A 14462-nucleotide genomic window follows, 5' to 3' on the forward strand; every position below is an offset into this window, starting at 1 on the left:
GCCGCCCAGGAGTCGAAGACTTAGGAAAGAAAAAGCAGAAACAAGAATCAGACCCGGTGCGCAGCCCAACTTGGCCACACCTCTAGGGTCCAGAGAATCCCCGGGAACCCAGACCCCGCTGGGGCCGTCCACGGCCAGAAGGACCACCCAATACCTCCCCACACCCCACGAACCGCATGTGGATTCCGAGGCCACCGGCCCGGTCCCTGACCCGGGACCGACCCCCTTCTACCAGCAGGGACCCGGCGGGGCGGTGCTGGGCGCCGCGGGCTCCCCGGCCGCAGTGTCGCCGCAGCGCCGGCCCCGCCCCCGCCCGCTCCACCCCACCCCCCCGCGGCCGCGGCCCCGAGCGGTTCCACAGCGGAGGCCCACGCCGAGCCCAGGTGAGCTCCCGCCCCAGGGACCCCAGCCCCCAGGACCCCGGACCCCGACCCCGCCACGCAGGCTCTGCTGCCGGGTCCCAGCCCCGCTGCCTCCGCCCCCGGGGCCAGCGGGCGCGCTCGCAGGTCTCGGACCCTGGGCCGGCGCGGTGGGGGCTGGGGCAGACAGCGGGAGAGGGAGAGAGAGAAGCTGGGGCCGAAGCGCCTCTATTCCTTCTCCCCCCCTACCCGGCCCGGGGCCCTTCCCCACTACCCTCGGCGTCCCACTGTGTGCCTGTCCCCCTTCCGCCCCCCCTCCCCGCCCGGTGTGGTGAGGACATCTGGACGGCTGGAAGGCGGCTAGAAAGGTCTTCCCAGATAGAGGGGACTGCACGTGCAAAAGCAGGGAGAGTTCGCGGGAGGCTTGCGGCCGGGCCCTGCCGCGGAGCAGGTGAGGGCCGGCACCCCTCTAACTTGATTGCTATCCTGAAGAAGGCTGAAAGCCACTGAGGGTCCCAAGTGAACAGCACCCCCCCACCCCGCTCCCTTTTCTGCCCAGCCTGCACTGGCCTAGGGGGACCGTGTCCTGGTGAGTGAGGACACATGCTCCTGGTGGGAAAGTTAGAACTTTTCAGCACTGGGTTAATTTGTGGGAAAGGGGCAGCACTCCACAAAATCTTGGGGATGCCTCCTGCTGCTCCACAAGCAAGAACCTTTGCCTTTGAGGTAGCAGGGCTCCCAGCCTGCCTGCACACAGTAGGCCTGGAGAAGGTTCGATCCCCAGCAAATCTCTTTCCAGGCCCAAGGCTCTGGAGGGTCTAGGACCCCCAGGCACCCCAGGGAGGGAGAAACCGCCCAGACAGGGACTGAACAGCAAGTGGAGGGCCCACCTTCTCAGACATCTGTAGCCCAGCAGGTGAAACCTGAGGCCAGGCAGGAAGGAGGTGGACCGGGCTGAGCCCGAGGAGAAGCCAGGAACTGGGGAGGGCCCCTTGTGCCCAGGGAGGGGCCAGGCAGGGCAGGTGGTAGCTCAGTCTTACTGATCTGCCTTGGTGATGAGTGGGGGACCAAGTACCAGTATGCCCCATGTGGCCAGTGACCTTTGGCTGCCACCATCTCCCGAACTGTAAGTGCGCGCCTCTAGGGCTGGTAAGATCAGATGCCAGGCCGTAGATGGCCCTTCCCAACTTTTCCTCCTTGGCCCCCTTGCTCTCAGGCACCCACTCAAAGCCTTTGCTAGGATCTGGGCAAGACCAAGTAGGCCTCAGCCCCACCTCAAGTTAGACTTCAGGAAGAACTTCCAGGGAAACAAGGGGGAAGTTCTTGTGGAATGGACTGGGGGGAGATCATTTATAAACAGGGCTGCTACACCTTTGTCCCAGGGCTTCCAAAGTCCGGTCTATAAGCCGAATCTTCCAGGAGGCTGACCCTGTGGCCTTGAGGACTCTGATCTGGTGACCTCTCGCCCAATCCTGTGGCTTGCAGGGAGATATGGGGGCTTCCTGGGTCCCTGCCCATCTTGAAACTAACCAAGGCAGGGGGGAGGTGGGAGGTCACCTGGATGCCCCTTTCTGCTGCTTGACCTTGGCAAGCCCTTGGCCTCTCAGTTTCTCCAACTGCTGTTGGATGTCATCTCAGCACCATAGGCCTGGAGAGCATTTGCGAAGTGGGGGGCCTGTGTACAGGGTGGGAGCTCATGGCTGCTGGGCATGGGCTGTGTGCCTGGGCTCCCTTTCCCCCAACCTCATCAGACCTGGGCCAGCCGCCTACTTCTGTTCACCATGGAGCTGGGTTTCCCTGGGGACCAGTGGACTGGCCCAGCCCAACCCCCACCCACCCACACCCTCCAGTGTCTCCTGGCTTCACTCACCCTGGGAGGAGGGGTAGAGGCTGGAGGCTGGGCCACCTCTTGGACCCCTGCCCCCTTTGCCCTGCCTTCCAGGGCTGGAAAGCCTCCATCCACTGCTGGGCCGGGAGGAAGAACCAGGGGTTGCCTGGGGGAGGTGGGTATCCAGGAACTGCCAGCCAGAGTGGGGGCCAGGGCCCAGGAGAACTAAATGTCATCCCCGTTGTAGGAAGGAGAAACTACAGAATCAGGAGGGCTTTGATCTGCCTGAGAGGACCTGGGTTTGGACCCCAGGCATGGTGGGGGCTCCCAGGCTGCTGGCTTTCCAGTGGGCTACAGAAATCAGGTTTTATCAGACAAGGCAGCTGTGGGGCTGGACCAAAAAGGCTGAGATCAGTGCAGAGGGCCCCCTAGGCAGTAAGCACAGCCCACAGGCAAAAATGGGAGGGGAGAGTGAGAGTAGGGAGGCTGGAGGGCCTCAAAGGGGAGGTGACTTCCAGGGTCCCCATAGGCAGTGGATCCCAACTCAAATGTGCGCGTCTTCCCGAAGCGCCCCCCCACCCCCGCTGCCCCCATCTATCTCTATCTCTCTGCGTCTCTCTCCACAACCCCCATCAAAGCCCTGGTCCCTACAGATGCCCCTTGTCTCCCCTGCAGGTCCTGGAGGCAGCTCCGGCCCAGCTCCAGCATCTCTAAGGGCCATGGGGAGTCCAGCCCCACCTCCGGGGGCACCCTAGGCCTCCCACAGCCCACCATCTGTGTACCTGCCCCCCCCATCAGCTGTGGGCCATTCGCCATGGGTGGGTGCTTCTCCAAACCCAAGCCAGGTACCTCCTCTCTTCTTGCCTCATCCTCCCGATCCCTCTCCCCACCCTCCCCCCTCCCTCTCCCCTCCCCTCTCCCTCCCTCCTTCCCTCCTCCAGCCACCTTCCTCCTCCCCCTCCCCCCTCTGCCTCCGAAGTAGGTCAGGCTGGGCGGCCGGCTGCTCAGAATGTTAATTCCCTGTAGGCAGGAGGGGGTGGGGGGCCTGGAGCCTTCTCTTGGCCCCCCTCCAATGGGTCCCCTTATTTATCTGGGGCTTTGGGTGCTTCTGGGGGAAATAGCAGCTGAACCTCTCTCAGAAAGTAGAATTTAGGGTTCCTCCTGCTCCAGGATAGGGCAGGGGGGCCTTCCCCTTAGGGCTGGGGTAGAGGGACTCCAAGGACACCCTTAGCTGCTGTGTGACCCAGGGCATGCACGTTACCTCTCTGAGCCTCAATTCCCTCTCTACAAAATAAGCCTGACCCATCAAAGTTGCCATGAGGGTGGGGTGGACAGATCACAGCCCTCTTCTGATGCCCTGTGTGACCTTGAACTGAGTTGCCCCATTTGTGCAGGAAATCCTACCCTGCTTGGCCAGAGGGGCTCCGGCCTGAGGTGGGGGCTTCCCCGGTGCTAAGGGAGGCCTGGATGTGCTCTCCACGGAGACTTCTGCCTGTTGGGCTCTCTCCAGCCCCCATTTTCCCTCTCTCTCTTCACAACACTCAGGAAGGCAAAAGAATGGAGGCCTGTCACAGGTGAAGACATGGAGGCCCAGAGAGGTGTCTGTCTGTCTCTCTCTCTCTCTCTCTCTCTCTCTCTCTCTCGTGCCCAGTCAGTGCCCCGCCCACCTGCCACCCAGGCCACCCTTCCCTGGCCAGCTCCCCTTATACCTGATACCCATCGGCTCCATTACCTTGGAACACATGAGACTTTTCTCCTTTTCCTGGGTCTGAGGGAGAACTTGGGGGCAAGAGGAGACCTTTAATGCCCTGCCAGGCAGAAGGGACGTCTCCCGCCCCCCGTACCTGTCCCAGGGACCACCTATCCCTCCCCCCATGCCCATCCTGTGGGTACCCAGTTCTGGGCCCAATCCTGACACCCTTCCTGGCTCCATGTATGACTTGGGTGAATAATGGCCATTGTCTTGACCTCAGCCTTCCCCCCCATCAGAAGTGGGCAGGAAAATGCTAGCTGGTCTGGCAGGAGGCCAAGAGCAGAGGATGCCACCTGCAGCTTCCTTTAAAGGACTTCAGCAGGCTGGCCTGCCTGAGACCCCTGGCCCCCAGCTCCCAGGTCAGGAGCTGACAGATCTCACTGTCCCAGAGGCAGTGGTGAGAACATGTTCTTGAGCCCAAATCCAGCCCTGCCGCTTTCTGGCTGTGTAGCCTTGGGCAGGTGACTTCACCTCTCTGAGCCTCTGCGTTCTCATGTATAAGTGGGGCTAAGAGGGGGCAATTTTGCCCCCTCCCCTGTCCTGCCCCATGCACACTGTCTTGCTTAGCACAGGGCCTGGCGCACAGGAAGGGGTATGTGTAGAACATTATTACTCCTCTTTTTGGAGGTAGGCTCCCTGCTTATAGGACTCCCCTGTGGGGCTATGGCTATTAGGTTGGAGCTTAGACCCCTAGGCACCTACACTGGGCAGGTCAAGGGTGAGGTTCAGAGAATGTCAGCATGTGTGAATGGGAGCATTTGGGCCATAAAAGTTCAGCTGGGGTCAAGAGGGTCTACAGGGAGACCAGAGCAAACCAAAGGTCTTTGTGCAAACTCTACCTACCATCTTGCTTGACTCTGGGTTGGACCACATCAGCACACATTTCCTGAGCTCGCTCTATATTCCCCATGTTCCATTGGCTCTGGGTCCATGATAAGAAGTGTTCTGGGCCAGACCCTTGCCAAGCTCAGAACTAGGAAGAAGCACAGCTCTCTTAGCATCTAGTCGTTTGCCTCTTCTGGGGCCACAAGTGCCACTTAAAGGCTTTCCCTTTGTGCCATGGCTGCCAGGAGGCTCAGAGCTAACAATACAATGCTATTCCCCAACTTTATCTGTTGAGTTTCTAGTCTGAGTTACATATATTAAATCCTTCAGCATTCCCTACCACCAAGGAGGTAGGCACTGTTCTCTCTGTTTTATAATGAAGGCATCTGAGGTCCACAGGGGTAAGGCAAGGGTGCATGGTCACATGGGCTCCCGGGAATCATGAGGCTAGGGTTGATCTGGCTCTGTGGGTGGGCAGAGACCCCCTTCTTCATCCACCATTCCACTACTGCCTCTGACTTAATGGATTCCCGTTAGACTGCATTGGCAAGCCCCTTGGAGCCTTCTGGAAGGACGTGGAGGATACAAACAATCTGGCTTGGCTGTTATCTGGGCCCCTGCCAGGCTGTTCTGTGAGCTTCCTCTCTACAGTTCACATAGCTGGTGTCAGCTGAGTTGGGAGTATTTTCCTTTTTAATTCTTTTCAAAACATTCTAACACCATTACATAAAGTATGGAAAGTGGAGGCAAAGAACCCACCCCACCCTCAATCTCCCTCTCCCCTACCACCTGACCCCACAGCTTCAGCATGGTGGTGGGCTCTAGGGCCCTTCCTGCGCAGTTGGAATCAAGGAGCAGACCTTCACCCCTGCCCCCTGCTGTGCCTGGGCCAGGCTAAGAGCTGGGACTCAAGGATAAGGGGTGTGGGCCTGCCTTCCCCGGCTCTGGGCCAGGCCAGGGTGGGAGATTAGCACAGCGTGAGATGAGGAATGGGCAGCCGGAGGACGCAGCAGCTGAACTGTCCAGGTGGATGGGTAGGGGTGAGCCAGGGCCGGGAAAGATGACAACCCAGGCCAAGGGAATTGCATAGGCAGAAGGCCCAGAGGCGCGACTCTGTGTTCTCTGTTTCTGGAGTGCCAGGTCTGCGGTGGAGGGGACGAGAGGTAAAATGGGGAGAGGCCTGGAGGCTCTGGTGCCTTGGGAGTTGGTAGAAGCCCCTCCTGCTTCCTCCTGGTCCCATGCTGGGCCAAGGGCTTAGCTTCCATCACTCGGCCCAGGAGGCCGGATTATCGCTGCTAAAAATTCTGTTTATTGTTCCCTTCTAATTAGAAAAACACCCCAGGCACATTGTAGGGAATTTAGAAAATGCAAAGAAATATAAAGACTGAAAACCAGCTAACTGCCTGCTAGAACGGGTCCCATAGGCACTCTGGGGAAGGGTCTTCTGCGTGGAAGCTTCGAGAGGTGGGCCCTGCGCACCCTCTGCACCTACCGTTTTTTTTTTTTTTTTAAAGATTTTATTTATTCATTTGACAGATATCACAAGTAGGCAGAAAGGCAGGCAGAGAGAGAGGAAGGGAAGCAGGCTCCCTGCCACGCAGAGAGCCCGATGCGGGGCTTGATCCCAGGACCCTGGGATCATGACCTGAGCCGAAGGCAGAGGCTTTAACCCACTGAGCCACCCAGGCGCCCCTGCACCTACCCTTTTTGGGTGGGGTTCACACCCAAGACCCCAGACCCCTGCCCATGAAAACATGGAAAACCCAGGGCTTGGCAAATGATGGGTTCCTACATTGGTGAGCATAACTATTTTAAGAGGTTGAAAATAAATTGTGTACATTTTTTTTTAATTAAAAAAAAATAACCTCTCAAACCTATGGGAAAGTTGCAAACAGACCAACAGACCTTCTGTTTGCCATCACCCAGATTCACTGGCCAGGAAATGAGCCGCACCCAGATTTGGACATCCTGCTCTCATTGGGTCTGACTGTACACGTGACCTGACCCTTTAGGGATGTCCCCCGCCATCCGGGACCACGCGTTTGGAGTCTGAGCAGGGCTCAGGGCACCAGGGTTCTTTCCTCCCACATAGATTCTTGGACAAAAGGCAATGTCAGGGTCAAAGGAGCCCCCTCGTGCCCCCCCCACCTCATTTGTTACTGAAAAAGAAAACATGCAGAGATGAACTCAAGACAACCCAGCTTACCCTCCTTCTGTCTCTGTTCTCCTTCTCACCTGTTTTAAGGCTCTCTGAAGCTGGTGCAGGGAGCTTTCTGGAAAGGTGGAGGCATGGGAGGAAACTCACTCAAAGGAGCCAGCCCTGGAGCTGGTGGGGTGGGGGAGGGAGTGGGCCAGGCTGGGGGCTCATTGTGCTGCCCTGCCCACCCACAGTGGAGCTCAAGATCGAGGTGGTGCTGCCGGAGAAGGAGCGAGGCAAGGAGGAGCTGTCAGCCAGCGGGAAGGGCAGCCCCCGGGCCTACCAGGGCAATGGCACAGCCCGCCACTTCCACGCTGAGGAGCGCCTGACCGCCCCTCACCCCTATCCCGGCCCTCAGGACTGTGTGGAGGCCGCTGTCTGCCATGTCAAGGACCTCGAGAATGGCCAGTGGGTGCTGGGCCTGGGGGGCGGGGGCTCCCAGGGGCCCAAGATGGGAAGGCAAGATGCAGGCCATGGAAGGGGTGGGCCGGGGGGCCTGGAAGGGGCCTTCACAGGCGTCCGCACCAGCTCCCACCATCATGGCCTCTCCTGGTCTGGGCCTGCTCCCCAGAAAGTTGGACTCTGGGAAGAGGTGCCCACCCTAAGTGGGGCCTGGTGTGTAGCCTGTGGTCTGAGCGCAGCCCCTCCCCAGGATGCGGGAAGTGGAGCTGGGCTGGGGGAAGGTGCTGCTGGTGAAGGACAACGGGGAGTTCCACGCTCTGGGCCACAAGTGTCCACATTATGGCGCACCCCTGGTGAAAGGTGAGCTGTCCACACAGGTGGTGGAGCGGGACCTCCCTGAAGGGTGCTCAGGTCCTCCTTGGACCCTCAGGGTCTCATCTATCAGTGGGGTCGCCTGGGCTGTGGGGAAGAGCCAGCAGCTGCTGGGACACAGGGGAGAGGGACTATTGCTGGTGGCCCCAACCTGGCACCTCCCTCCCCCAGGCGTGCTGTCCCGTGGCCGGGTGCGCTGCCCTTGGCATGGTGCCTGCTTCAACATCAGCACTGGTGACCTGGAGGACTTCCCTGGCCTAGACAGTCTGCACAAATTCCAGGTGGGGCTAGTTGGGCGGTGGGGTGGGAGCCTGGGAGTGCAGGGCAGGGGTTGGAGCACCCGAAAACCTGGTCCTGAGCAACACAGCCCTTGCAGGTGAAGATTGAGAAGGAGAAGGTGTACGTCCGGGCCAGCAAGCAGGTGAGGGTGTGGCTTGGGGCTCAGGCAAAAGGGAGAAGTGAGGATAGCATCTTGACCCAGGCATTAGCATGTGAAAAGGCCCTGTGGCTGGGGAACAGAGTAAAAGGCTACCTGGTGGGGATGAGGCTGGACTGCAGCCACAGGACCTGGCCTGCTGGGATGATGGCACAAGGAGGATGTCCACAACTCCAGCTCCCAGCTGCCTTCTGCTCTCCGGCTATCCCTAGGCCTTGCAGCTCCAGCGAAGAACTAAGATGATGGCCAAGTGTATCTCTACGAGTGCTGGCCACAGCAGCAGCACCAACGTGCTCATTGTAGGCGCAGGTTGGTGGTGGGGTTATGAGGGGTGGGGGTAGGGGGGGAAGGGGGGGTCCCTGACACACAGCACCCTCCCCTCAGGTGCAGCTGGCTTAGTGTGTGCAGAGACCCTGCGGCAAGAGGGGTTCTCGGACAGGATCGTCTTGTGCACCCTGGACCGGCACCTCCCCTATGACCGACCTAAGCTCAGCAAGGTGGGAGGAGGCCCAGGAAGGGCCCAGCCCCCAGCCCCCTGGGCACAGTCAGGCCCTCTCAGTGCCCATTGGGCGTCTGGCATTTCTCTGCTCACAACAGTCCTATCTGTGGTACCTCCAAAAAGATGCGGGTTTGTTGAATTCTATCCACAGCCCCTTTGTGAATGGGGCCCAGTGCCACCCTCCCCAGGCCTTGGGTCCTCTGTTGTAAAATGGAACAATGGCCACCTGGCTTTATCTCAAGATAGCTATCTCCTGCAGTCCCTGGACGCCCAGCCGGAGCAGCTGGCCCTGAGGCCCAAGGAGTTTTTCCGAGCCTATGGTATCGAGGTGCTCACTGAGGCCCAGGTATGGGGCCAAGGCTAGGGAAGGCTTAGTGGGAACCACCAATGACGTGAGGCCATGAGGGCCCCTGGAAGCTTGTGGGGGGAGTGTGTCCTGCCCTCTTGGCCCTGCTGTCCAGGCACCCTGGCGCACTCCAGGCCTGGAAAACAGCCCTGAATCTCCTTCCCGGTAGGCTTAGGGGCACATGCAGAGATCTGCTTAGGGTTGGAATGGGAGAGCGTAAGAATGGCTCTGAGAGGAAGGTGGTGTCTGAAATGTAAAGGGGAAAAGCCAGGAGGAAGGACAACCCAGGTGTCAGGAATGGCCCCGGTGGAACATTCCAGTTGAGAGGGTCTGGCAGGGGCTCGGAGGGGCAGCCTGGTTCAAGTCCACGCCCAGGCCCACCTTCTGCCCGACGTGGGTTGCAGGTGGTCACAGTGGATGTGAGAAACAAGAAGGTTGTGTTCAAGGATGGCTTCAAGCTGGAGTACAGCAAGCTGCTGCTTGCGCCAGGGAGCAGGTGGGAAGGTGTCTCCCCTTGTCCCCCACCCCGGATGCTTGGCAGGGCACCAGCCGGGATGGGAGGGCTTGGGGTGCCGGGAGCCCCTCACTGATGCTGGCTACGACTCAGCCCTAAGACACTGAGCTGCAAAGGCAAAGAGGTAGAGAACGTGTTCACCATCCGGACGCCTGAAGATGCCAATCGTGTGGTGAGGCTGGCCCGGGGCCGCAACGCGGTGGTCGTGGGAGCTGGCTTCCTGGGTGAGCAGCCAGGGCTGGTGGGGGCGATGGTCTGTGACAGCTGGTCCCAGGGAGGCACAGGGTACCAGCCTGCCATCCACCACCCTGGCCCCAGGGATGGAAGTGGCTGCCTATCTGACCGAAAAAGCCCACTCGGTGTCTGTGGTGGAGCTGGAGGAGACACCCTTCAGGAGATTTTTGGGGGAACGTGTTGGTCGCGCCCTCATGAAGGTGAGTGCACCCCGGCCCCCAGCACCCAACCCCTTGGAACCCCAGGCACATGACCAGCCCTGCCATGTTTTCATTCATGGCCTTGCCCACCTGCCCTGACAGATGTTTGAGAACAACCGGGTCAAGTTCTACATGCAGACGGAGGTGTCAGAGCTGCGGGCCCAGGAGGGAAAGGTGAGCCCTTCTTCCTGCTCCCCTGTTCCGTACTCACCCTTTCCCAGGAGCTGGGCCGCCCTGCTCACCCGCCTCCTCCCCACAGCTGAAGGAGGTCGTGCTGAAGAGCAGCAAGGTTGTGCGGGCTGACGTCTGTGTTGTGGGCATCGGTGAGTGGGCGGGCGGGCAGGCACCAGCAAGCACCTGCACGTGCTCCAGAGTGACCCTGGGCCTGTCCCTTCCCCTCCCTGAGCCTCGGTCTCCATATCCACAAAAGGGCCACTTCGCAGGGCTGTGGTGGGGGGTGTGGACATCGCTCATAGCCAGGGTTTGGTGTGGAGGACACGCCCAGTGACCACTGCCCACAGATACTTCCATGGCCTGCCCCACATGGTCTGCAGGACCCAAACAACTCTCTACCTGGGCCCTGCTGCCCTCCAGGTGCCAGCCTGGGGAGGGACAGAGCTGGGAGATACACCATGCCAACCATGGGGGGATGGGATGGGGGAGCTTCCTGGAGTCTCTCAGAGGAAGTGAGAGCCAGGGCAGTCTGGTGGTGGTGGGGGGGGGTCCATCCAGAGGGGACAGGATGCATGAAAGCCACTAGGTGGGCTGCTCCTTGGACTATTGGTCTGGGGCTGGATTTTGGTGAGGGAGGGTATGGGTCATGGCGGACAAATGAGGCGGGAGAAGGGAGGGACTGGGGAATGAACACTGGTGGCCCTGTCCTGTCAGGCGCCGTGCCCGCCACAGGCTTCCTGAGGCAGAGCAGCGTCAATCTGGATTCCCGAGGCTTCATTCCTGTCAACAAGGTGGGGCCGGGCGGGGTGGGCAGGGTGCTCAGTGGGGGTGGTGGCAGGATCAGGCCAAGGTCCCTGTCCCACACATAGAACCCCGGCCCACTCCCCACAGATGATGCAGACCAACGTCCCAGGTGTGTTTGCCGCTGGCGATGCTGTCACTTTCCCCCTGGCCTGGAGGAACAACCGGAAAGTGAATATCCCACACTGGCAGATGGCTCACGCCCAGGGTATGACCCGCCCCATGGCAGGATGAGGGGTGGGAGGCTGTCCCAGGGGCTCAGCCTCCCCCAGGCCCACCCCCCAGTTGTTGGCCTTGGGTCCTGGTCTCTGGGTTACCCTTTCAAGGCTCGGGGGTGACCTGTCTGAGCAGCCAGTTGACACAGCAAGCCCTGTGGCCATCCATAGATATCCTCTTCATACCAGGTGTGTCTGTTTCATTGTGTGTGCATCAGAAATGGTGGGCAATCCCCCAACCCCAGGAAGCAGACCTTCCAGGTCTGGAGCACTTGGTTCAAATTCTCTAGAGAAGCGATCTGAGTGACTGGCTTTGAGCCAGGTGTCCCCTCTGCACCGATCAGCTGCAACCGGGGGGGTGGGCAGTGGGCTGAGCAATGATGCATTACTTGACCTCTGGGGAGGTGAGGAGTAAGAGAAGGGGAGTAGCCCCACATGTCAGAGGTCCTCCGAGAGCCCGGGCATGCAGTGTAGGGGTGGTGAGGGCTAGGGTCGGGGCTCTCACGACCCTGGGTCCTACAGGGCGGGTGGCCGCGCAGAACATGCTGGCGCAGGAGGCGGAGATCAGCACCGTACCCTACCTGTGGACAGCCATGTTTGGCAAGAGTCTGCGCTACGCTGGTAACGGAGGGGCGCCGGGCAGGGGCGGGGCCAAGGGCATTTAGGGGTGTGGCTAAGGTGTGTGCGGGGGCGGAGCCTGGGGGTTAGGACGTGGCTGTGAGCATCCTAGGGGCGTGAGCACACTTCTTCCGCCGTAAGAAGAGCGAAAACTGGATGGGGGCGGCACTGAGGACCACCTACAAGGACAAAGGAGCTGGGCACGGTGGGGGGCTCCAGGGAGGACTTAGGAAGGTACTGGGCGCTGACCTGGGGGAGTCCCATCCCCTCCTGTTCGGCCCACAGGGTACGGAGAAGGCTTCGACGACGTCATCATCCAGGGGGATCTGGAAGAGCTTAAGTTCGTGGCTTTTTACACCAAGTGAGAGCAACGGGGTGGAAGGCGGCCTGAAGCAGCGGTCGGGAAGGTCGGGAAGGGGGAGCCCATCCCAGAGGAGCTCTGCTCCAGTGGAGGGACCTACCTGAAAGGTGGACAGAGGAGGCAGCTAGGCAGGAGACCCTCCAAGGCCAAGTGAGGAGCCCGGGTAGTATTAAGTCCAGCAGCCACGTCTTGAGGCAGGACATTTTATTTTCAGAACAGCTCTTTGAGTAGGGGTTGTGGACTCCCACTTTTACACTGAGGAGAGTCACACGAGTAGAGAGTGGTGATTCCAGGACAAGTGCTCAGCCCTGAACTCCACTGAGGAGGAAGGCTAGAGCCTCCATGGGCCTTTGACAGGATCTCCAAGCCCACGTCAAGCCAAGCAAAGCAAGGAGGGCTGGGTGCTCAGGACGGTCCTGTTACCCTGCATAAGATCCCTCCCTGGGCCCCAGCTGAAGAGGAGTACCTGAAGGTCTCCAAGAAGGAAGGTTATTTCTGGGCAGTCCTCAGGCTCAGTTACTCTGTCCCTGCAGAGGCGATGAGGTGATTGCTGTGGCCAGCATGAATTACGATCCCATCGTGTCCAAGGTAGCTGAGGTGCTAGCCTCCGGCCGCGCCATCCGAAAGCGGGAGGTGGAGTGAGTGTGGGCTTCAGAGGTTTGGTGGGGGGAGGGAGAGGTTCCCCAAGGGACTGGCCCTTGGTAGCCATCCACTCCTGTAGCCCTACAGACCCCTTCCCCTGTTCTTGGTCCACATCGGTCTACGGGGCATCAGGTCTATGGGGTGGTGTGGGACAAGGGTGGTAGTTTACGAATGGGCTGGTTATTTGTGTTCTTGGGGTGATAGAGGGAGGGAAAGAGGCCGTGTCCCAGGGCAGAGCCAGTGCTATGGGGAGGGGATCAAAGCCCTTGGTCAAATCCACTCTTTGGGCAGTCATCGGGCCTGGGACACCCAACTGGATTTGGTTATATTGAGACTGGCAGAAGCTAGGAGTGGGGGGGGGCAGCTAGTGATGTTGGGTGGTTGTTTGGTGTCTGGGAGACACTGGATGTCAGCCATTACCCTCACCCCAGGAGGGTGGCAATGGGAGTCACCCTGTAGGCTCAAAGCGCCTACAGAGAGGCCCCCCTCCCCCTGTCCAGGGACTGGGGAAAGCCTGGAGGTCACGGAACAGGAGTAGGCCTCGGGATGGAAACAATAGAGAACCAAGAGGGAACATGATGAATGACATACTCTCTCCCTCTCCCTGGCCTTCTCTCTCTCTCTCTCTCTCCCTTGCCTTCGAAAAGGCTGTTTGTGCTGCACAGCAAGTACGTGGTCCTCTGTCCCTCCTGTTGACCATTCTGAGCCTTTCCCACCTCAGCCCAGAGCCTGTACCCCATGGACTTCCCCTCTCTGCCTAAGTACCCATTTCTCCTGGGCACTGGGGCCTGGCACAAAGCAGGTCCCCTGCTGTCCTCAGGGATCACCTGTTCATGGTGCCAAGTGGGTAACCTGCTGTCTTCTACCCTGACTCCTCCTCCCCTCATTCCTGCAGGACCGGCGACATGTCCTGGCTCACAGGGAAAGGATCCTGAGCTCGCATGCAGCAGACTTGGGCAGGCACGCTTGGGCACCAGGGACAGAGGCCAAGCCCTGGGGGCAGGTGCCAACCTCCAATTTCCCAGGATCTCCCAGGGCAGAACCTGAGCCTTCCCAGTGCTTGCCTTCGATTGCCTGGCTCACCTCCAGTGAGGCTTCCTGCTTCCTCCAGGAGATGCTTACCCCCCAAGGCCTCAGCTGCCACTGAGGGCTGGCAATGGAGGCAGGACAGGCCTATCCTCTTCTCCCTCTCTTGAGACTGGTCCCCTGCAGGACCCTGAAAAATATTAGATATTCTCTTAAAATTAAAACGCACACATTTGCAGATCTGTGTGACTTCCATTGTAACTGGGCAGATTTTCATGAGGGAGAAAGCACAACCACACGATGCTCAGTAAGACATGAGTTTGGCCTATGAGCACTCAGGGGAGGTAGCGATTGATTCTGCCCCTGGGGTAGAAAGCTTGGGGGGAAAGCTTCTCCAACCAGAGTCTTGAATCTGGATTTTGAAAGAAGAGCGCTCCTGGTAGAAGGGATAGCACATGCCAAGGGTTTGAGATGGGAAGTGCTTCTTCAGAAGTCAGAGACAGCTGGTGCTTGGCGGTGTGGGGGCATGTGCCTACGGAGGGCTGTAGGGGCCGGGTCCTGAGACAGATCCCATGCTTTTCAAGGTAGTCAGAACTCCCCGAATCCCCATTTTCCAGGTAAAGAAAATGAGGCTCTGCTGTTAAGTAAGAACGAGAATCT

The 14462-nt window shown here is 59.5% G+C and overlaps 1 protein-coding gene across 3 annotated transcripts; it reads left to right on the forward strand.

Annotated features, from left to right (window-relative positions):
* Window positions 1-268: 268 nt before the first annotated feature.
* AIFM3 (apoptosis inducing factor mitochondria associated 3) lies at window positions 269-14060 on the forward strand. 3 transcript variants are annotated; one of them, XM_045065275.1, is made up of 20 exons: window positions 269-383; window positions 7157-7370; window positions 7615-7724; window positions 7908-8017; window positions 8113-8157; window positions 8385-8481; window positions 8557-8669; window positions 8931-9017; window positions 9422-9513; window positions 9625-9755; window positions 9850-9965; window positions 10068-10139; window positions 10225-10288; window positions 10854-10930; window positions 11031-11148; window positions 11678-11776; window positions 12059-12134; window positions 12668-12772; window positions 13424-13444; window positions 13672-14060. In XM_045065275.1, exons 3-20 carry the CDS (start codon window positions 7616-7618, stop codon window positions 13709-13711), a joined length of 1572 nt encoding a protein of 523 aa, XP_044921210.1. In that variant the 5' UTR covers window positions 269-383; window positions 7157-7370; window position 7615; the 3' UTR covers window positions 13712-14060. The 3 variants fall into 3 exon arrangements, with proteins under 3 accessions (XP_044921210.1, XP_004742617.1, XP_004742619.1); XM_004742560.3 differs by lacking the exon at window positions 269-383 and adding an exon at window positions 2886-3032; XM_004742562.3 differs by lacking the exons at window positions 269-383; window positions 13424-13444 and adding an exon at window positions 2886-3032.
* Window positions 14061-14462: the final 402 nt, after the last annotated feature.

This window comes from Mustela putorius, unplaced genomic scaffold (assembly GCF_011764305.1).
Source record: "Mustela putorius furo isolate JIRA1106 unplaced genomic scaffold, ASM1176430v1.1 tig00003858_pilon_pilon_pilon, whole genome shotgun sequence".
Classification (NCBI taxonomy): Eukaryota; Metazoa; Chordata; class Mammalia; order Carnivora; family Mustelidae; genus Mustela; species Mustela putorius.